The following is a 24335-nucleotide window of genomic DNA, read 5'->3' on the forward strand; positions in this document are numbered from 1 at the left end:
GAAACACTCGAGATGTTGATGTCAATGACTCCATGTTTTTTGGATTTTTTTTATATACTAGCAGTTAATTACTTTATTTAGGTTTATACAGTGCTAATTTTGAATTAGATAAATATTATACTATCTAATTTTGAGTTAGATAATCATTGTACAGTGTTGTCATGCACTTGATTATGTTCTCTGGTTTTTCCTTGTATTCATATGTTACATATCCCAAACTAACTTCCGAGGTTCTGAAAAGTAGAAATTGAACTCTGGTCTTAAGTAGCATTACCTTATTGAGTGACATAGCATTTTTTGGTAATTTTGTATTATGTGAGTGGTCAAGGGGATGATTGCTTATTGACTAGCCTTAATGTAATATATAATATGTAAAAATAATTTTGAATTACTGGCATAAAATAGAAAACTTCTGAAATTGTTACTTCTGAAACCTAAACATACTTCTAATTATTAAGGGCAGAGATCTTTATTGCTAAAGTATATCTGAATTTAAAATGATTTAAAAATAGCCTTAATCTTTTTTAGCTACATTTCATCTACCATCTCTTTCACAAAAAGTTACCAAAATGACCAGATTCTATATAAAAGCAACAATATAATATGCAAAAAAAAAAAAACTTGAAAAAGAAAATAAGGCAAGAAGTAGAAGAATAAGTGGATGTATACCGGTGTGTTCTTACATTTCCAGTGCTGCATTCAAAGAAACATTATTAACTTTGAAGAAAGCTAAATATCAACTTCAGCTTGTATATAATAACACAAAATTTACCATATTAAATTTAATAAATAGCATATTAATTTAGAAGACATCTTAGAGATCAACGAGTGTTATCTTCTATCTAATTCAGATTTTACTGGCATTGCTATATACTTCTATTTACATAATGCAGAATCTCACACTGAATTTCTGAATTACTTAATAGTCAATGGAATTAAATTGTACTACATGTAGAATTTGTCATTTTTCACAGGGGACTTTTTCTCTACCAACCTACTGCATAGTCCCTATTGTCTCCTGATTATTTGATTCTCTAGTTGATCGCAATAATTTTCAAGGAAAACATAGGAAGTGACATATTTTCCTGCTGTTTTAGACCACTATTAATATATTTTTTTTGGTTGGTTTTTGTGTTTTTTTAATCTTCACCCAAGGATATATTTTTATTGCTTTTAGCGACTTTAGTGAAGTGGGGGAAAGAAAGAGAGAGAAACATCGATGTGAGAGAGAAATACTGATTGGTTGCCTCCAGTATGTGTCCCTACTGGGGACTGAACCAGCAACCCAGGTATGTGCTTTGATCAGGAATCAAATTTGCAACCTTTGGTTTACAAGGTGACACTCCAACCACCTGAACCACCTGGCCAGGGCTGTTAAATATGTTTAAAAGTAATTAAAAGACACTTGATTACCTTCTATTTTTTTGCTATTAATATCTAGTACATTAATACTGCCCCATAAGGGCTATAGCTATTCAGAATCCTTTTGAGAAAGCTGTCCTGATTAACCAAGGCAGTGGCTATGGTGGTGGTGATAGAAGAGAAGTATTAATAATAGTGTTTGTAGCATGGCAGAGGAAGTAGCAGGGGCAGTGGCAGCAGCAGCATTAGCACCTTACCTGTACTCAATTTTTAAAAAGCAGAGCAAGGCCCAGCTGGCGTGACTCAGTGGTTGAGCGGCGTGACTCAGTGGTTGAGCGTCAACCTATGAACCAGGAGGTCTCGGTTCAATTCGCGTCAGGGCACATGCCCGGGTTGCAGGCTTGATCCCATGTGGGGCGTGCAGGAGGCAGTCGATCAATGACTCTCTCATCATTGATGTTTCTTTCTCTCGCTCTCCATTCCTCTCTGACATATATATATAGATATACACACACACACAGCAAATACAATACCGAATAAAAAATAAACATGTAGTATTTGTTATCAATTGTTATTAGACATTAAAGAATTTTTTGTTTTGTTTACTTTTAAAATCTTTGTTCCTTCAGATACTTAACTTCAGCAAATCCTAATGATAACAGAACTAGCTCCAATGTGGATAAAAGCTTGGTAGGTATTTTCTTATTCTTTTAAAAAGTTGCCTTGTGGATAATGTATTTTGTGTGCATGATATTAAGTAAACATATTCTGAATATGTAGTTAGTGAACTGAATTTTTTTTTAAATCCTCACCTGAGGATATGTTTTTCATTTATTTTAGAGGGAGGGACGGAGGGAGGGAGAGAGAGAGAGAGAGAGAGAGAGAGAGAGAGAGAGAGAGAGAGAGAAACATTAGTTGCCTCCCATACACACCCAAACTGGGGATCAAACCTGCCACCTTGGTATGTGCCCTGACTGGGAATCGAATCTGCCACCTTTGGGTGTGTGGGACAACACTCCAACCAAATGAGCCAGGGCTGAACTTAAATTTTTATAGCACTTTTTACTTACTGTCTACTCTCTAGTTTGATTTATTTATTTATTTATTAGTTAAGGTATTACAAATGTGTCCTCATCCCCCCGATTAATCCCCAACCCAACCCAACCCCCCCCCCCCCCCCCCGCGCACTCATGCTCCCATCCCCCTATTGTCCATGTCCATTGGTTTGGCTTATATACATGTATACAAGTCCTTCAGTTGATCTCTTCCCCTTACCCCCGCCCTCCCCTACTTTCCTTCTGGGGATTGATAGCCTGATCGCTGTTTCTCAGTCTTTGGATCTGTCCCTTTTCATCAGTCTATTGTTGTTCTCTATAATCCACAAATAAGTGAGATCATGTGGTATTTATCTTTCTCTGACTGGCTTATTTCACTCAGCATAATGCTCTCCAGTTCCATCCATGCTGTTGCAAAAGGCAAGAGTTCCTTTTTTTTTTTTACCGCAGCATAGTATTCCATTGTGTATATGTACCACAGTTTTCTAATCCACTCATCTGCTGATGGGCACTTAGGCTGTTTCCAAATCTTAGCTATGGTAAATTGTGCTGCTATGAACATAGGGGTGCATATATCCTTTCTGATTGGCGTTTCTGGTTTCTTGGGATATATTCCTAGTAGTGGGATCACTGGGTCAAATGGGAGATCCATTTTTAGTTTTTTGAGGTAGCTCCATGCTGTTCTCCACAGTGGCTGCACCAGTCTGCATTCCCACCAGCAGTGCAAAAGGGTTCCTTTTTCTCCACATCCTCTCCAACACTTGTTGTTTGTTGATTTGTTGATGATAGCCATTCTGACAGGTGTGAGATGATAACGCATTGTCGTTTTGATTTGCATCTCTCGTATAATTAATGACTTTGAGCATGTTTTCATATATCTTTCGGCCTTCTGTATGTCCTCTTTTGAAAAGTGTCTATCTAGGTCCGTTGCCCATTTTTTTATTGGATTGTTTATCTTACTTTTGTTAAGTTTCATGAGATCCCTGTAAATGTTGGAAATTAAACCCTTATCGGTGGTATCATTGGCAAATATGTTCTCCCATGTAGTGGGTCTTCTTGTTGTTTTGTTGATGGTTTCCTTTGCTGTGCAAAAGCTTTTTATTTTGATGTAGTCCCATTTGTTTATTTTCTCTTTAGTTTCCATTGTCTAGTTTGATTTCTTGCCTAAATATCAAATGGGCTATTACCTGTGGAGACAGTTAATAAACTATAAATTGCTACACAGATAGACATTCGTGGTCTTCCTAATCCCTTGGAGTTAAGAATTTATGATAAATCAATGTATCGGTAAAAGTCTTAATAGGAAAACAGATGGCACATTCGGAAGATTTAAATGAAGATAATGTGTGGTAATATACATAACACAAAATTTCCCATTTTAACCAGTTTTTAAGTGTATAGTTCAGTGGCATTAAGCACTTTCACATTGTTGTGCAACCATCACCACCATCCATCTTCATAACTTTTTCTTCATCCCAGACTTAAACTTTCTACCCTTTAAACTCCCCATTGTCCCTTCTCTATGCCCCTAGTTAATTATTATTCTACTCTCTATCTCTATGAATTTGACTACGTTAGGTACCTTATATAAGTGGAATCATATAATACTTAACTTTTGGGGATTGGTTTATTTCACTTAGCCTAATGTCCTCAGGTCCTTGGTAGCATGTAACGGAATTTTCTTCATTTTTAAGGCTGAATATGTTCTATGATATGTATAAGCCACATTTTGTCTATTCATTTGTTAAATGAAGGTAGTTTAATAAAGGGACTATTACCAGTGGTATAAGCAGAGTCAAGAAGAGCAATAAATAAAGAGTGCTAAAGCACCCAGTGATTAACAATGAGATGCCATTGCCCCTAGTCTGAAGGGCCAAAGAGAGACAAATCTTGTTACCACAGCACTGAGAAAGCATCCTAAATAAAAGGCTGATATGCAAATTGTCTGCTCGGGAGTTCGACCAACCAGGAGTTTGACCACTTGCTGTGACATGTGCTGACCACCAGGGGCAGCGCAGAACAAAGGCCCCAGCCAGCAGCTGGGGGAAGGAAGGCCCTGATCAGCTCTGATCGCCAGCAAAGCCTAGAGACCCTACCTGTGCATGAATGTCATGCACCGGACCTTTAGTCCTATATAATAAAACCCTAATATGCAAATTGACAGAACGAGAGAAAAACTGGTTTCTATGATGCACACTGATCACCAGAGGGAAGACGCTCAACACAGGAGCTGTCCCCTGGTGGTCAGTGTGCTCTCACAGGGGGAGCGCTGCCCAGCCAGAACCCAGGCTTGTGGCTGGTGAGCACAGTGGCTGTGGCGGGAGCCTCTCCTGCCTCTGCAGCAGTGCTAAGGACCCCTTGGGGGATGTCCGACTGCTGGCTTAAACTAGGGAGTGGGTCCGACTGCTGGTTTAGGCCCACTCCACACAGTTTAAGCTGGCAGTTGGACATCCCCCGAGGGGTCCTGGACGGCAAGAGGGCGCAGGCCGGGCTCAGGGACACTCCCTCCCAGTGCACGAATGTCGTGCACTGGGCCTCTAGTAGAATCATGAAAGAGGAACGTAGAATATAGAACACTGCTAGAACCACAGTAATGTAAGAAGCGTGTGGGGAGAATGAATAGTACTTTATTTCTCCCACCTTCTGATTTCCTGCAGGTGTTCCCCATAGACTGAAATAACCTTAAAATTATAGGGCAACAGAAAAAACCCAGGTAATTCAGTGTGTAGATTTCAAGGCAAAAAGGGACAGAGGATCGATCTTCAATGAGGGAAGGGAGAAGGGGCAAATGGAGAATGACTACTGGTTTGTCCACTGAAAATGACTGGAAGTAACTATTAGAGACATGAGTCCTTTCTGTTTTCACATAGCTCATATTCAGGAAATAGAGGTTAAAGTAAAAATCTTACTTAGCTACATTTGAGAAGTTCCTTTTGAGTAAACCAGACTTTTCTTATAAACATCAGAAATAATGATCTGGCCACCCTTAGAGCATTTTTTGAACTCTTTGTGTAATATAGCCTACATAATTCTAACTGAGGAAGGGAGTAGATAGCAATCATTTTTTTATGAGTTGATATAATTCTCCTCTTTCTCCTTGATACATTAACTCTTAACTGTAGGAGAACATGTGATGGGAAGGGAAAGTGAGAAGAAAGGAAATGAACTATGTGAGAACCTGTTAATTGTTCGAGTCATCTTTCTTAAATTTTCATCCTAGTAGAGCTATTTGCTATTTGTTATATAGCTAACAAGAGCTGTGTAATCTTTAAAATTTAAACACCTTTAACCTGGGGAAAGTGACAGTAAGGAGCTTCTGTAACCCATTTTTCAGTGTATTACTTATCTGTAGGATTAGTGGTACATCAGGACTTCAAAGTATATTCAATGGAATCATGTTTTGGGGGGCTGATCTTACTCAGTGCTGATTGCCATACGTTCTTTCAGTGGCTTCCACATCTTTTGCTCTGGTGAGATCACAGAGGAGAAGAAAACATTGGCGTGCCTACTATTTCTGTTAGCCTAGAACTAAATACGAAAGGCAATTAATTTTCAACTCTTCCTTGCAAGCCTTCTAGCAGAAATGCTAATGAATAACTTTGCGATAGTCAAATACAATGAATAATTTTCATTCCATATCTGTTTTTCTTTTTTGCTATATTTGTACTAATTCCTTCTCCTTAGAACTTGCAGAGTTTATAACTTTTTCATGTTCCCGTTCTTTCTTTTCTTTTTCTTTTTTTCCTGCTTTGGATTTTATTTTCAGTCCACTTTGCAGGTTCTCTTCCTCTTCCCTATGTTCTTTGCTTCTTCCCTCCCTCCCCTTTATTATTAAACTAGAGGCCCGGTGCACAAAAATTTGTGCACTCGGGGGGGTTCCTCAGCCTGGCCTATGCCTTCTTGCAGTCTGGGACCCCTCTGAGGATGTCCACCTGCTGGCTTAGGCCCGCTCCTTGGGGGATCGGGCCCAAGCTGGCAGTCAGACATCCCTCTGGCAGCTCAGCAGCCCTCGGGGGATGTCACTTGCCAGCGGGTTGCAGGCCTAAGCTGCAATCGGACATCCTTAGCGCTGCCGAGGAGGCGGGAGAGGCTACCACCACCACCACTGTACTGGCAGCCATCAGCCTGGCTTGTGGCTGAGCAGAGCTCCCCCATGTGGGAGCACACTGACCACCAAAGGGCAGCTCCTGCATTGAGCGTCTGCCCCCTGGTGGTCAGTGTGTGTCATAGTGACCAGTCATTCCCAAGCTTCCTGCTTGCTCCAGCTCTGTGGCTGTCAGCCGCCATCTTGGTTGGGTTAATTTGCATATAGTCTCTCTGATTGACTGGTGGGCATGGCTTAAGGCGTGGCTAAGGTACAGTCAATTTGCATGTTTTCCTTTTATTAGTGTAGCTGTTTTTTGTTTTTTTTGTTTTTTTTTTCTAGGCTATAATTGGAAATTCACTTTGAATTGGCCATCATTGTAGTTACTATTGAGCAAGAATTTTTTCCTCTCAAGTTTTTTCTTCCTCCTATTATATACCATTAAACTGGATCTATTAAGATTTATTTTAATTATCTCATTCAATTTGAAAGACTTCTAAAAGAAAATATTTGAAAATGAAAGGAAATTTAAAAAGTCTTTTTTCTTTAAAATTTGGAAGGTATATCAAGCTTAATAGTATATGTCTTTGTCATTTGTGCCTAAAAGTGCTTGAACTTTTTTATTTTTTCATTTATGGATTTCACTTAACTCTAAAAGTATTGTTAGCATATTATATTATATTAGTTTTATGTGTTTCAGTGGCATAGTGTTTTGACATTTAAATGCCTTATGATCACCACTTAGAGTCTATTAATTATCCGTTCAGTTACCACATTCCCCTTCACATTTTTTATCCATGCTCCCAACGTTCTACCCTCTAGCAATCAAGAGATTGAGCTCCTTTCTATGATGAATATACAATTAGTAATGTTAAAAAGTGAGTTTTTGTTTTTATCTTTGAGTGTTTTTTTAAATTTCACATATAACTGAAATCACAGTATTTGTCTTTTTTCTGTAGGTACATCCATGTCACAAATGGCAAGAGGTCCTTATTTATTGCTGAACTCTAATATGTGTGCAAATGCACACGTATGCACATTATATTTTATCCATTTTTCTATGGATATCTGTATTACTTTAATCTTGGCTAACATATCTAGAGCTATTTTTAATTTTTTGACAAAACTCCATACTGTCTTCTATAGTTATTGCACCAATTTACAATCCCACCAGCAGTGCATGGGGCTTACCTTCCTTCCACATTCCTGCCAACACTTGCTTTTTTTTCTTTTTATTTTTTTAATAATTAAGGTATTACATATGTGCAGTACTTGTTTTTCTTATTTTTTATAATAGTCATTGTGATAGGTATGTAGTCCTATTTTGTAGTTTTGATTTGTATTTCTCTGATGATAAGTGATGGTGAGCATCTTTTCATATATCTACTGGCCATCTGTATGTCTTCGTTTGAGAAATGTCTGTTCATGTCCTCCGCCCATATTTTGATGGGATTATTTATTTTTTTGTTACTGAGTTGTATGAGTTTCTTATGTATTTTAGATATTAACCCCCTAAATTGGATATATCATTTGCAAATACATTTTCCGATTCAGTACACTGTCCTTTTGTGGTATCCATCACTGTGCAGAGGCTTTGTACTTTTTATTTTTAAATTTATTTATTTGCATGTATCTGTCCAATTTTCCTAATAACATTTATTGGAGACCATCTTTACCCCATTGCATATTTTTGCCTTTGTCTTAAATTAATTGACTATATAAGTGAGGGTTTACTTGACTGCCTATTCTTTTCCATTGTTCTATGTCTGTATCATACTGTTTTGATTATTATAACTTTGTAATGTAGTTTAGTCAGGATAAATATATCTCTTTGTTCTTTCTCAAGATCATTTTGGCTAGTAGTAGTCCTTTTGGTTTCATATAAATTTTAGAACTTTTCTAGTTCTGAAAAGAAGCCATTAGTATTTTGATAGGGATTGTTTCGAATATGTAGATTGCTTTGGGTAGTATGGGCAATTTAACAGTATTAATCCTTGCAATCAGTTAGCAAATTATATATTTTTCCTTTTCTTCCTTGTCTTATAGTTTTCAGAGTACAGATGTTTTACCTCATTGGTTAAATTCCTAGATATCTTATTCTTTTGATACCATTGCAAATGGGATTGTTTTCTTAATTTCTCTTATTATTGTTCATTGTTAGTGTACAGAAATGTGGCAGGTTTCTGTATATTAATTTTGTATCCTGCTGCTTTATGAAATGCATTTCTTATTCCAAAGATAACTTTTTTATATGTATCTATTATGTGCAAATAATGACAATTATTTTCCAATTTACCTTTGTTTCTTTTTCTTGTCTAATTACCTTGTCTAGGTAATTAGAGTAATTGAGTAATAAAGGGTGGGGCAAAAGTGGGTTTACAGTTGCTCATATGGAAAAAATAATACAATAATCCTATATAATAAAAGGCTAATATGCAAATTGACCAAATGGCATAATGACTGGTTGCTGTGACACGTACTGACCACCAGGGGACAGACACTCAGTGCAGGAGTAGTGTAGCTGTTTCTCAGGGTGGTTCTGACCTTGATTCTCTGTTCATTTTCATTTTCAGGTAATCTCATACATGTTCAGCTTGTTCCTCTGAGCTCCAGCCTTATTTAATCCTCTCTCTTCTCCCTCTCTCTCTCTGACTGGACTTCTCTTCCTGCACATCTCTTAGGCACCTCAACCTACGTCAAAGCTTAACGCACAGTTCTTCTCTCTCCATTCCTTCCCCAGCAGTTGTTATTACATTACTTATCGTTGATAATGGTACTCTGTCTGTTCTTATTTCTAATCAGTTGTTAGGTTATAAATTCTACCTTCCAATTGACACCGTTATCCATTTTCTCCTCTCCTTTCTACAGCCTCTGCCTTATGTCAGACCTGAAAATACTGGAACTGGTTGCTTTGTCTAAAATTTTTCTACCCTCTAATCTATTCACCTTACTATTACTGAAGTGATCTTTCTAAAATGCCAGTACTATGTCATTTCCCTTTTTAAAATGCCTACTTTTGCATACAAGGATCATGGTCCCACTCACTTTTTCAGATTTTAGGTGATTCATTCTCCGTTATGTTATGTGCTCTGCATATACTTAATTCTTTCTGTTTCCCAAATATATCATATTTTACCTCCTGCCTCTCTACTTTTGGAAGGCTAAAATGCCTTCCTTCTCTCACCTTCTCTGCTTAGTAGATCTTTCATTGTAGATCTCACCTCAAACTTTACATCTTCCTGGAAGAATTGGATGTGACCTCTTCTCTTCTTCATAACATTTTATATATAATTTTATTATTACTTACTACATTATATTTTGATATTTTTTATGTGTCCATAGTTTACTGTAGGTTCTTTCTCACCCTCTCATCCTCCTATGCCCCACTATTTAACTGTTGACCAAATCTTTTTTGTTTTTCTTTTACTAATGCCTGCCACGGTGCCTTACATATGTGTAGATGTGTTGGGGGGAGAGGGGAGTAAACAGTGTAAAATGGTAACATAAACTTTCCATTTTAAAAATCTCTGTGAATACTCTTAGTAGAATGAGTTTTATTTTGTTTTCAATTAAAGCAGGAGAGTTTGCAAAAAACAATTTATAAGCTGGAAGAACAACTGCATAATGAAATGCAATTAAAAGATGAAATGGAGCAGAAGTGCAGGTGAGAATAAACTATATGTTTCTTACATTAAAAGTTGTATATTGAAGCTTACTTAAAACTTGCACTCTGTAAACACTTGAAAGTGGAAGTAAGGTGCTAATATACAGTCAATGAAGAATGTCTTAGTTAGAATTGGAAAGTAATATGTATGTTGGCATTAGTTATAGTTGCCTTTTCCTCAGAATATAAACTATATTTGCTCCTCATGGTCTTATTAAAAAACTATATAGTGTTGATTCCCTTGGTGCCTGATTTATTGCTTTTCTCTCTCATTTTAATTAGGTAGCTGAAAGAGCAAATTAGTTTACATTAAATCAGATGCTTTCTAAGATGTAAATGTTGTTGAAGATTAAAATTAATTAAATTTTTGATACAGACATTATTTTTTCCACTGTGATTTTTTAGAGCAGTAATTCAGAATTTTTTCCTATGAGTCTAAATTTGATAACAGTATATATTTATGAAAATGTAGAAAGATTATTTTAAATATCAGCATAATGGTGAGTTACTACAAACAATAACTTTTCTTATATTTTTAGTGGATATATTAAATAAATGACATACAGAGGTAACATAGAGATAAAGTATGCAACAAATGGAATTGGGAAAACTGGCAATTTTGTGACTGGGGTTAAGAGAAAACAAGTAAAATTCTCACTGCATACCATTCCTGATAGAATAAATAGCAAAGCTTATAATACAAACTTTTTTTTATAAAAGCACTTGAATATAAGCAAATAATTAAATGATACCGGGATTTGGAATGAATTTCTAAGTTTAAAATATGGAAATGGCAGGTGTGGGGGATAAATAGATGTTATTACATAAATATTGAAAAGTTCCTACATCCAAAAAATACTATAATCAAAATTAAAAGGCAAATGACAACCTAGTGGTAGTGGTAGTGGTGAGGATCAATTTGGGAAAGAAATAAGAATGGCCAGAGTGGCCAATAATCACATGAAAATGTGAGGCGTGTGGGTGCCTAGGTTGAGGCTAGGAAGGTCAACAGAATCTAGATCTTGAAGGACTTTGTTTATGACAAGCTAGAAATTTGTAATTTTTATCCTAAACGTGATGGAAAAACATTGAAAGTTATTAAACTAAGAAGTAAAAACAAAACAAAAACAAACAAAAAAACCTTAAAAATAGAAGTAAAAACACAACAAATTTACTTTTGTTGTTGTTGTTAATCCTCATCAGAGGGTATTTTTTCCTTGATTTTGAGAGAGAGAAAAAGAAACATCTATCCATGTGAAAAGAGACAAATTAATTGGTTGTCTCCTATATGTGCTCCACAAGAGCCAGGGATTGAACCTGCAACCCAGGTCTGACCCGAATTGAACCCTTTGGTGTGCGGCCGATGCTCTAACCACTGGTAACACAAGCCATTGTTCAAATTTCCTTTTTAAAAAGAACTCTGGTTAGTTGGCAGCCCTTGACATTTACTGACTCAAATGGGAATGGGGGAGGAAGATCAGTCAAGGATGATTTCTAGGTGGTACCCTTAGGGACACTTAGAGAAGAAGCAGATTAGTATCATGGGTAAGGGTGTAGAGCAAGGAGGGAGTAAGTTAAGTTCTGGAAATGCTGAATGAGGTATTTGAGGGGATATTCGTGTAAAATATTGTATATGCAAATTTGAAGCTCAGAATTATGTTTAGAGCCAAAGAAAATGAATTGTGATAGAGATAATATACTTTTAGTTTACCTCAAATTTTTGCTCAAGTTGTTAGTGAGTATAATTACTGATTTATATATGCTACCTTTCCCTTCATTTACTTAATTTTGTATTAAAGGATAAATGGCTAATTTTTATTTAGTATCAAGTATAACATAAGCAACATGGATGGAATTCAAGGTCTTTTAACTTGGATAAGAAAAAGTGAATATTTTCTCTAACTTACAAGTGAAATTCAGCATTTTCTTTATAAACATCAGCAGTAAACCACAATTATTTTCAGTAGCTGTGAAATTGTTATTATCAATAGAAATTGCAAATATTTTCTTATAATACAATTGTTATCTCTAAATATCATTTGTGCTCACTACTACTTTGATTTACTACTTTGTTAACAAAAAGTACACATGTTACTAAATCATACATTTTTTTTAAAGTTTATGACTGTATTTCAATATCTTGGCTTTTTTTTTAATACTCTGTATTTTATTTTATGCTAAAAATATTATTCTGAAAAAAGGCAATAGGCTTCACCAGACTGCCAAAGAGATCCACAGCATAAAAACAGTTAAGAAATCTTAATTAAATGGAAAAGTGAGAAATGTAGGGTTCTACTCAAGGTTAATAAAAAGTAAGCATATTTTTAATATACATTGCTTTTGTTTTTACAGAACTTCAAACATTAAAATAGACAAAATAATGAAAGAATTGGATGAAGAGGTAGGTAGTTTTGGCTTTCTAATCAAAAGTGTTCTTTTGTGAGAGTTTCCCCACTCTTTCAGATTGTTTTGTTTTCTGAGAAAATTATATTTGAATTTTATAGGTTGAAATACAAAAAATTATGATGAAAGCCTCACATTGGAGCTGCAGTTTCAAGTGATGCAAATTAGATTATACTTTAGTTTGTTTTGGTATAGTTTTATTATAGAACAGTGTTGAAGTTTTAGCACAAAAATTTTACTTCAGTTGTTCTTAATAGTTAAAACTCAGTGAGAAAGGAGCAAAAGAATCAAGAGATCGGAAATTGAATCTGCAGCCATAGCAGAAAGAAACAAATAGGAAAGAGGAAATAATACAATTTTAAAAGGACAGACATTAACATAATTTCATGTGCTCAAGTGGGAAATACATTGATATTTTTTTAAAATGTATTTTATTGATTTTTCACAGAGAGGAAGGGAGAGAGATAGAGAGCCAGAAACATCGATGAGAGAGAAACATCGATCAGCTGCCTCCTGCACATCTCCTACTGGGGATGTGCCCGCAACCAAGGTACATGCCCCTGACCGGAATCGAACCTGGGACCTTTCAGTCTGCAAGCCGACGCTCTATCCACTGAGCCAAACCGGTTTTGGCTGATTTTTTTTTTAAATATATTTTATTGATTTTTCACAGAGAGGAAGGGAGAGGGACAGGGAGTCAGAAACATCGATGAGAGAGAAACATCGATCAGTTGCCTCCCGCACGCCCCCCACTGGGGATGTGCCCGCAACCAAGGTACATGCCCTTGACCGGAATCGAACCTGGAACCCTTCAGTCCACAGGCCGACGCTCTATCCACTGAGCCAAACCGGTCAGGGCTGATTTTTAAATTATTTATGTTTTCCATGGTCACCTAACAAGCAGTTTTTATTATCAGTGAAACATTTCATGATACATACGTTTGTTTGTGAATAATACATTTCCTTTTGGTCAACTTGTAAATGTCTTTTTACCTCATGTATGAAGGGTCCCTTAAAAAGAAATATACTCTGTATAGTCTTCCTCTCATTGATGACTTCTTTTATCATTTTAGATGTAATCTTTTTGATGGTTTTTGTGTTGTCTTAATTTTCTCTTAAGGAATAGTGGCAGTGGTGGGGTGTTTTTTTTGGGAGGAGGTTCATTTGTAGCTTTGGGTATCTATATAGTCATCTGAGGAGATGTAGATAATATTTTATCAACTTGCCATTGGTCTTTGTATATCCAGCCTAGTACTTTTTATTTGACTCTAAATATTTAAGAAATCCTTTTTTGCATATCTTCCACTTTTTATTTCACTTCTAAAATACAAATAAAATTCAAGTGTGCTAGATTCAAGTTATTCAGCCTTCCAAATTCAAGGTTGAAAGGGAAATCTTAATTATAATACTAGAATACATTTGTCCCCACCTTATCTGCTGAAATATATTTCCTTTTTTTGTTTGTTTGATGAATATACTTTTATTAATTTCAGAGCGGAAAGGAGAGGGGGGGGGAGAGAGAGAGAGAGAGAGAGAGAGACAGAGAGAGAGAGAGAGAAACATCAATGATGAGAGAGAATTATTGATTGGCTGCCTCCTGCACACTCCCTACTGGGGATTGAGCCCGAAACCCCGCCATGTGCCCTTGACCGGAATCAAACCCGGAACCCTTCAGTCCACAGGTCAACGCTCTATCCACTGAGCCAAACTAGCTAGGGCTGAAATATATTTCAAGACCCCCTAGAACAGTGGTTCTCAACCTGTGGGTCACGACCCCTTTGGCAGTCGAACGACCCTTTCACAGGGGTCGCCTAAGACCATCCTGCATATCAGATATTTATATTACGATTCATAACAGTAGCAACATTACAGTTATGAAGTAGCAACGAAAATAATTTTATGGTTGGGTCACAACATCAGGAACTGTATTTAAAGGGCCAGAAGGTTGAGAACCACTGCCTAGTGGATGCCTAAAACACCCAATAGTATTGAACGCTATGTATACTATTTTTTTTCCTATATATGCTTGCCTTTTCACTTAAAGGAAGCATTTTATGACTTCCCTTTGGCATATCTGAATTGCTAGCATCACTACTCTTGGGCTTTGGGTCCATTATTAAGTAAAATAAGGGTTATCCTATCTAATAAAAGAGAAAAATGGTAATTGGCGTACGACGATACCCTTTTCATTGGCTAATCAGGGCTATATGCAAATTAACTGCCAACTATGATTGGCAGTTAACTGCCAACAAGATGGCGGTTAATTTGCATATGTAGGCACAATGCAGGGAGGCGAAAGGGAAAGCAGGAAGAAGCCCCCTGCCACTGACAGTGATCGGAAACCCAGGGGGGAGCCAAGAGCTGGGGGGCAGGGCAAAGGCGGCCCTGGGGCCGCCTTTGCCCTGCCCCCCAGCCATGATCAGAGAATCAGGCGCCTTTGCCGCCCTGGCCAGTGATAGCAGGAAGTAGGGGTGGAGCCAGTGATGGGAGCTGGACACGGTCGAAGCTGGCAGTCCCGGGAGCTAGGGGTCCCTTGCCTGGGCCTAAAGCGGAGCCCACGATCGCGGGGCCGCTGCAGCTGCGGGTCCCCGCTGCCCGGGCCGGACACCTCTGCCAGAGGCCTCAGGCCTGGTCAAGGGGCCGATCCGGTGATTGGTGATCGGAGTGTGATGAGGGTCAACTCCTCTGGCCGAGGCATCAGGCCTGGGTGGGGGGCGGAGCCGGGGATTGGGGGGATATGATGGTCCCCTTGCCCAGGCCTGAAGCCTGGGTCAGAGGTGTCAGGCTTGGGCGGGGGGTGGAGCAAGCGATCAGAGGGAGATGGGGGTCCCCTGCCCAGGCATGATTCCTGGGCCAGAGGCCTCAGGCCTGGGCGGGGGCCAGAGCCAGTGATCAGGGGGAGATGGGGGTCCCCTGTCCAAGCCTGACACCTCTGGCGGAGGCGTCAGGCCTGGGCAAGGGGCCGATCAGGCGATCGGAGGGTGATGGGGGTCAACGCCTGAGGGCTCCCAGTATGTGAGAGGGGGCAGGCTGGGTTGAGGGACACTCCCCCACACACACACCCAGTGCACGAATTTCGTGCACCGGGCCCCTAGTTTGAACATGAGCACCATGATACCGTAACATTCAGTTTGGTAACCAAGATGGGGAGCATATACAGATCGCATGGATACTCTGGGCAAAGGAATGATTCACATCCTGAGCAGTACAGAGTGGACAGTGTGAGATTTCATCACATTGATCAAAATGGTGTGCAGTTGAAAACTTACAAATTGTTTATTTCTGGAATTTTCAGTTTAATATTTCTGGACCTCAGTTGACTGCAGTTAATTGAAACCATGGAAAGTGAAACTGCAAACATGGATTGCTATAGTCTGTTTCTAGAAAGATGGCGTAAAAGTACTTTCTGCTATTCCGCTTACACAGTATAGCTTAAAAGCCTAGACATTAAATATAAAACAAATGTAAACATGATTCTGAATGGTGAAGCGAATATAGACCAGCTAGAGGACTTGGTTTCCAAGACACTACACAGAAATAAATGTTACGGGTTTTCTTTTTGCTCCACATATCCCATACTGGCTGCTGGAGAAGTTAGCAATCTGGAAAAACCAACAAGCATAGATAAGAAAAGCCACTCTCTCTAGCTAACAGACCAGGAAAAGGGCAGGCTAGCAAGTCTGAAAACTTTTACATAATCACTGCTTGTGTCAGCCAAACACAACATAAAAAATGTAACCTTACTTTCACCTGCAAAGGGTGAGTGAAAAGCCTAGACTTTCAGTCCTCTGGCACAGTGGTGTCAGAGAATATCCAATGGAAGGACTTTCATATCCCCTGAGAAGTGACGAGCCTTCCCCCCGCTTCCCTAGTTAAGAGTCATTGGCAACCATGTGAGGAGTTTGGTTTTTACTTCCACTCAGTAGCAACAGGCACCCCTCCCACTCTCTGCTGGGGTGGTGTCGGAAAAAGTCAGGTAGGGTTTGAACTTTCAACACTGAAATAACAAGCCTGCCCCCCAGCTCCCAGCCATGGTGTTATCAGTGGAGACCTAGTGGTGTACCAGAACTTCCATTTCCTCCCAGCAGTAATGAGGACCCATGCCCCCTCCCCTCAATCTCTTTCAATAAAAATCAAGTGGAAAAGGAGGCAGTACCACTTAATCCCACCAGAACAGTGACAGAAGAGACCTGTTAAATAGAAGACTTAAATAAGATCCAGAAAACTGGAGAGTCACATGCAAACGAATGAAACTGGATTACAATTTGTCCCCATGTACAAAAATTAATTCAAAATGGACCAAACACCTAAATATAAGACCCGAAACAATAAGTTACATAGAAGAAAATATAGGTACCAAACTTATGGACTTCAAAACACTAGTTATAAGGATTCTCAATGAACTTAGACATTTAACAGCATGAAAAAGAATATGGACACCATAACAAAAAAACCTGTCAGGAATGAAGGATATACTAACTGAAATAAAGAATAAGAGGGAATCAGCAACAGTAGAGTAGTTGAAGCCGAGAATCAAATCAAAGATTTGGATATAAGGAAGCAAAAAACACCCAATCAGAGCAGCAAAAAAATAAATTTTTAAAAAATCCAAAAAGCCGTAACTGGTTTGGCTCAGTGGATAGAGCGTCAGCCTGCGGACTGAAAGGTCCCAGGTTTGATTCCGGTCAAGGGCATGTACCTGGGTTGCGGGCACATCCCCAGTAGGAGATGTGCAGGAGGCAGCTGATCGATGTTTCTAACTCTCTATCTCTCTCCCTTCCTCTCTGTAAAAAAATCAATAAAATATAAAAATTTAAAAAAATCCAAAAAAATGAAGATAGTGTAAGGTGCCTCTGGGTCTTCAGCGTAGTACTAATATTCAATCATGGGGGTGCCGGAAGGAGAAGAGAGAGACTAAGAAATTTGAAAATCTATTTGAAAAAACTTACCTAACCTGGTGGAGAAAATGAAACCTTGGTTGGTTTTACTCAGTGATTAGAGCTTCAGCCCATGGACCAAAGGGTCTCTGGTTCAATTCCTGGTCAAGGGTATGTGCCTTGGTTGCAGGTTCGATCCCTGGCCCTATTGGGGTGAGAGCTAGAGGCAACCGATCAGTGTGTCTATCTCTTGTCAATGTTTCTTTCTCCCCCTTCTGTCTCCCTTCCACTCTCTAAAAAGTCAATAGAAAAAATATCCTTGGGTGAGGGTAAAACAAAAAAATAAAAAGTGAAGCATCAAAATCAGGATATGCTGATAATAATAACTCAGAAACAGAAGATAAGTTTTTAAGTCTCCTCTCCCCTTTGGTTTCATTTTCTAAAATAGGTATCTTCTCCATTACTGTATTATAAATACATTTTTTATTGATTTCAGAGAGGAAGGGAGAGGGATAAAAAGATAGAAACATCAATGATGAGAGAGAATCATTCATCGGCTGCCTCCTGCACAACCCACACTGGAGATTGAGCCCGCAACCTGGGCATGTGCCCTGACTGAGATTCGAACTGTGACCTCCTGGTTCATAGGTCAATGCTCAACCATTGAGCTACGCTGGCCGGGCCTTCGTTACTTTTTAGTATGCATTAGTAGGTAGATACATAAAAAAAAATCTTACAAAAGGTAAATTGTTGAGATAGGGAAAGGATTAAGGTAGATATATAGGGACTGGTTAATTTACTGCACATACTGTAGCATTTAGTGCCATTTGAGCTTTACACCATTTATTTATCAAATACGTAAGTATTACCGATCCCTTTCATATTTTACATCTTAAATGTAGGATTGTAAATAAACCAAAATGTTGGTAATATAATGCATTGTGGTTATCTTAAACTAATAAAGTGATTCAACCTGATGGGTTTTTTATAAGCATGGATTTAAAACTCCTTGAAAATGTTACATATCTAGCTCAAGTAGAGGATTCTCACTGTCTTATAAGGCAAGCTAATTCTGTTCCTAGAAAGTTGTCATTAGGAGGTACTATCTGATATTTGAAACAAAAGTTACATAAGTCTTTGTGTTTTGTTTTTAAGAACAGTATTCTCTCAAATGAGTATTGCAATGATAACTCTTGTCATTATAATTTCAGGGGAACCAAAGGAGAAATCTAGAATCTACTGTGTCTCAGATTGAGAAAGAGAAAATGTTGCTACAGCATAGAATTAATGAATACCAAAGAAAAGCAGAACAGGAAAATGAAAAGAGGAGAAATGTAGAAAATGAAGGTAAATTATTACTTCTTTTGAAAAACACTGGAATTTCTGTCTAACACTATCCTTGAGGTCTTTGTCATGAGCCTTTCTTAATTTTAGTACCTCTGATATATTTTCAGAGTCATAATCCTATGATACCTCATCAGCTAAATACCCATATCTCAAGATAAAATATATAGCATATTAAGATCAGTAGTAATATTTTAGGGAAAGTAGTGATTTTCACCATTGTGTGTATATTGGAATCTCCTGGAAAGCTTTAAAACAGTGGTTCTCAACCTTCCTAATGCTGCAACAGTTCCTCATGTTGTGGTGACCCCCAATTTTATTGTTACAAATTGAACATAATTAAAGCATAGTGATTAATCACAAAAACAGTATATAATTAAATAAGTGTTTTAGGCGACCCCTGTGAAAGGGTGGTTCGACCCCCAATGGGGTCACGACCCACAGGTTGAGAACTGCTGCTTTAAAAAATACTGATATCTAAACTCCAGAGAGTCTAATTTAATTGATCTAGATATGTGGCCTAAGCATCAGTATTTTTATTAAGCTCTCTAGGCACTTCTAGCAAGCAGCTACCTTAGAGAACTCATAAACTAGAATTTCATGTTTAATGTTAGCGTTGTAAGTGCTTCTAAATAGCTTTCTAGCCCTAGCTGGTTTGGCTCAGTGGTTAGAGTGTTGGTCGGCCTGAGGACTAAAGGGGCCTGGGTTTGATTCCAGTCAATAGCATATACCTTGTTTGCAGGTTTGATCCCCTGCTCGGTTGGGGCATGTGCGGGAGGCAACTAATCAATGTGTCTCTCTCACATTGATGTTTCTCTATCTGTTTCTCCCCCTCCCTTCCATTCTCTCTAAAAAATATCCTCAGGTGAGGATTAATGAACATAAATTTAAAAAAAAAATAGTTTTCTACATGCTTTGATCCAGTGATTTTTCTTTTAGAATTTTTTTACGTACACACTTACGCAATGTAAACTGATGTATAAACAAGGCTATTCATTGTAGCAATTTTTTAAATGGCAAAATTATAAACAACATAAATGTAATCAATGATATAATAAATTTTGGTCTGCTGTATCATAGAATACTATGCATCTTATAAAAGAACAGTGTATTTCCTTACATGTTATAAAAGAATCTCTAAATTGTATCTTTAAGTGGAAAAAAAGATCAGTGCTAAAACAGGGGTGCTCGTCTAAATAACTTAAATATATGTGTATATATGTATATATGTTATGTGTGTGTGTTTTAAATAATTTCTTAAATTGATTTTAGAGAGAGAGAAAGGAAGAGAGGGGTTGGGGGATAGGGAGGGAGGGCTGGGGGAGAGCAAAAGAGGGAGAAACATTGATGTGAGAGAGAAACATCCATTGTTTGCCTCCCATACATAACCAGACTGGGGATTGAGCACCCAACCTGGGTACGTGCCATGACCAGGAATCCCTGGACCTTTCAGTGTATAGGATGACGCTCCAAACAGCTGAGCCACACTGACCAGGGTTATTACATGTTTGTTTTTATATATTAGGATATGGACACATAGATTATCTTAGTAAGGATATGAGAGAAATTAGTAATAGTTATGGCTGGGGAGGAGAATCAGAGGGACTAGGAAACAATGTGGAGGTAGGAAAACTCATTCTACACTATATACCATTTGGTATCTTTGGAGTTTTGAACCATTTTAAAAATACTGAACTATTCAAAATAAATTATATTAAAACTAACTCTATAACATTTCACTAATATATTGACTTTATTAAAGGAATAAAAGAATTTGAAATATTATAACAGTAGAAACAAATCTATTTTTGCATTCTATATTATAAAATGACTAGGGGCCCGGTGCACGAAATTCGTGCACTGGGTGTGGGGGGGGGGGAGTGTCCCTCAGCCCAGCCTGCCCCCTCTCACATACTGGGAGCCCTCAGGCGTTGACCCCCATCACCCTCCAATCGCAGGATCGGCCCCTTGCCCAGGCCTGACTCCTCTGACAGAGGTGTCAGGCCTGGGCAGGGGACCCTCATTTCCCCCCATCACTGGTTCTGCCCCCATCACCCTCTGATCACTTGATCGCCCCTTGCCCAGGCCTGATGCCTCAGCCAGAGGCGTAGCCCCCCATCACCCTCTGATCACCTGATCAGCCCCTTGCCCAGGCCTGATGCCTCAGCCAGAGGCGTAGCCCCCCATCACCCTCTGATCACCTGATCGCCCCTTGCCCAGGCCTGATGCCTCAGCCAGAGGCGTAGCCCCCCATCACCCTCTGATCACCTGATCGCCCCTTGCCCAGGCCTGATGCCTCAGCCAGAGGCGTAGACCCCCATCACCCTCTGATCACCTGATCGGCCCCTTGCCCAGGCCTGACGCCTCTGCCAGAGGTGTCAGGCTTGGACAGGGGACCCCCATCTCCCCCCGATCACTGGCTCTGGCCCCCGCCCAGGCCTGAGGCCTCTGGCCCAGGAATCATGCCTGGGCAGGGGACCCCCATCTCCCTCTGATTGCTTGCTCCACCCCCTGCCCAAGCCTGACACCTCTGACCCAGGCTTCAGGCCTGGGCAAGGGGACCATTATATCCCCCCAATCCCCGGCTCAGCCCCCCGCCCAGGCCTGATGCCTCGGTCAGAGGGGTTGACCCTCATCACCCTCCGATCACCAATCACCGGATCGGCCCCTTGACCAGGCCTGAGGCCTCTGGCAGAGGTGTCAGGCCTGGGCAGGGGACCCCCAGCTCCCCGCGGTTGCAGGCTCCGCCCCTGCCCAGGCCTAACGCCTCTGGCTGAGGCGTCCGGCCCGGGCAGCGGGGACCCACAGCTGCAGCGGCCCCGCGATCGTGGGCTCCGCTTTAGGCCCAGGCAAGGGACCCCTAGCTCCTGGGACTGCCAGCTTCGACTGTGCCCAGCTCCCATCGCTGGCTCCACCCCTACTTCCTGCTATCACTGGCCAGGGCGGCAAAGGCGCCTGATTCTCTGATCATGGCTGGGGGGCAGGGCAAAGGCGGCCCCAGGGCCGCCTTTGCCCTGCCCCCCAGCTCTTAGCTCCCCCCTGGGTTTCCGATCACTGTCAGTGGCAGGGGGCTTCTTCCTGCTTTCCCTTTCGCCTCCCTGCATTGTGCCTACATATGCAAATTAGCCGCCATCTTGTTGGCAGTTAACTGCCAATCATAGTTGGCAGTTAATTTGCATATAGCCCTGATTAGCCAATGAAAAGGGTATCGTCGTACGCCAATTACCATTTTTCTCTTTTATTAGATAGGATGCTTTTTGATGAATTTAACCCTTTGCGGTCCAGTGTTATTTTTGGAATTCAAACAGTCTGGTCCAAATTAATTGACGGGATTGAATGTTGAACTTTTTAATGTTCTTATTGCTCGACATTGGACCTGCTCTTAGCGCCTGGTCTGTCGAGTCAGCCTCGAGGTTGGACCAAAAAGCGTTAAAGAGTACTTCCAAGATGGAATTTCATTTTAGGAATGGACCTGCCCTAGCTGACTATTATGGCCTAAGATTAAATTTCATTTTAAGTGAGTTTATATGTCTCCTCCATAAAACTTCATGATTTCTACATCTTATTCCTTCATTTACTAGTTTCTACATTAAAGGATCAGTTGGAAGACTTAAAGAAAGTAAGTCAGAATTCACAGCTTGCTAATGAGAAGCTGGCACAATTACAAAAGCAGGTACGTTTTTGGAACAGAGTTTATTAAAATACTAGAGGCCCGGTGTATGAAAATTAATTCATGCACTGGAAGGGGGTCCCTCAGCCTGGTCTGCCCCCTCTCACAGTCCAGGAGCCCTCAGGGGTGGGAGGAGACCCAGCGATCAGGGGAAGGCAACACCCACATCACACCTCTGCTGCTGCCACTGCCGGCAGTGCAAGCCTCGGGCAGCCCTGGTTACCTGAGCCTCAGGTGGCCCTGGGTGGCTGGGCAGCCGCCATTCAAGGCTTGCCTGCACCCCAGGCTGGCCCTGGGAGGCTGGGGGGCTAAGGGGACTGGGGGACTCTGGAGGCAGGTGCCCTGGCAGGGCTGAGGGGACTGGGTGCCGCCATCTTTGAAGGCGTGGCAGCAATTAGCATATTCCCTCCTTATTGGCTGTGGGTGCTGCCATCTTCGCGAGGGTGTGAGGGTCAATTAGCATATCCCCTCTTTATTAGATAAGAAGATTATAATCAATAAGTTTGATTGTATTTTCATAAAACTATTTTCTTGCTCTTTTTTTTTTTTTTTTTTTTTTAATAGCTGGAAGAAGCCAATGACTTACTTAGGACAGAATCAGACACAGCTGTAAGATTAAGGAAAAGTCACACAGAGATGAGCAAGTCAGTTAGTCAACTAGAGTCCCTGAACAGAGAATTGCAGGAGAGAAATAGAATTCTAGAGAATTCCAAGTCACAAACGGATAAGGAGTATTACCAGCTGCAAACTGCATTGGAGGCTGAACGAAGAGACAGAGGTCATGACTCTGAGATGATTGGAGACCTTCAAGGTAATATATTTTTTTACTGTAGTAAGATGTATGTAACAAAATTTACCATTTATCCATTTTTAAGTGTATGGTTCAGTGGCATAAAGTACTTTCATATTGTTGTGCAATCATTATGACTGTCCATCTGCATAACTTTTCTTCCATCCCAAACTAAAACTCTATACCCTTTAAACAGTAGCTCCCCATTATTCACTTCTCCTAGATGCTGATAAACACCAACCCACTTTATGTCACTATGAGTTTGACTGTCATAAAAGTGGAATCATACAGTATTTGTCCTTTTGTGTCTGTCATGTTCCAGTTAGTGTAATGACTTCAAGATTCATCCATCTTTAGCGTGTGTCAGAATTTCCTTTTTAAGGCTGAATCATTCCACTGTGTGTATATAAGACATTTTATCAGTAGAAGGTGATTTTCTAAATTTTTTAATTGTAATTGTGCTTCAAAGCATAAAATTTACCATCTCGATCCTTTTTAAGTGTAATATATTTTTTATCATGTTGTCCTCATAAAGAAAATGACTTTGTTGAAACCAGAAATAGTTAAGCATTTTTCCTCTTTCAGGATAATGCCTACATTTGTATCACATTGTAATTTCCTTACTCTCATGGGCATGCTTGTGAGGTAGATAATGTGAATATTTCCAATTCTTTAGCCAGATTACTGAAAACATCATTTTAAAACATGCCTAATTCACAAAAGTCTTACTCAAAGTGGGACTAATCCAGACTGAGATAATTATCACTATTAAAACCTGGGAATTTCTCATGCATTGTTGGTAGAAATAGAAACTCAATTGCAGAAATAGAATCCTATTACAAATGAAGAATTAGGTACTTGGGAAGGTTAGAACTAGAATTATCAGCAGTCTTTGTGAGTCAAAAGAAAAATTGAGTATAACAGTAAATAAAGGAACATTTTCACAATGCTATTAAAATTGTTTGTTTTTGAAAAAGATGCCCTGGTTCTCCCCACTTCTCATACATTTTTCTATTTTCTATTCCTGTTAGCAACAGCATCTATCTTACTTAATCAAATAGATATGCATGGAAGTTGCCAGATCTC

General features: G+C 39.6%; 1 protein-coding gene across 3 annotated transcripts in view; it reads left to right on the forward strand.

Moving 5' to 3' along the window:
- ROCK1 (Rho associated coiled-coil containing protein kinase 1) overlaps nt 1–24335 on the forward strand; it is a 150666-nt gene that overhangs the window by 64868 nt on the left and 61463 nt on the right. For all 3 annotated transcript variants that reach the window (XM_059706500.1, XM_059706498.1, XM_059706499.1), the window contains 6 exons: nt 1992–2052; nt 10077–10165; nt 12518–12566; nt 18657–18792; nt 22371–22462; nt 23024–23270. In XM_059706500.1, coding sequence (XP_059562483.1) covers nt 1992–2052; nt 10077–10165; nt 12518–12566; nt 18657–18792; nt 22371–22462; nt 23024–23270 — 674 coding nt within the window. The remainder of the gene's footprint in view (nt 1–1991; nt 2053–10076; nt 10166–12517; nt 12567–18656; nt 18793–22370; nt 22463–23023; nt 23271–24335) is intronic.

The sequence above is a fragment of the Myotis daubentonii genome, chromosome 8 (genome assembly GCF_963259705.1).
Source record: "Myotis daubentonii chromosome 8, mMyoDau2.1, whole genome shotgun sequence".
NCBI classification, from domain to species: domain Eukaryota; kingdom Metazoa; phylum Chordata; class Mammalia; order Chiroptera; family Vespertilionidae; genus Myotis; species Myotis daubentonii.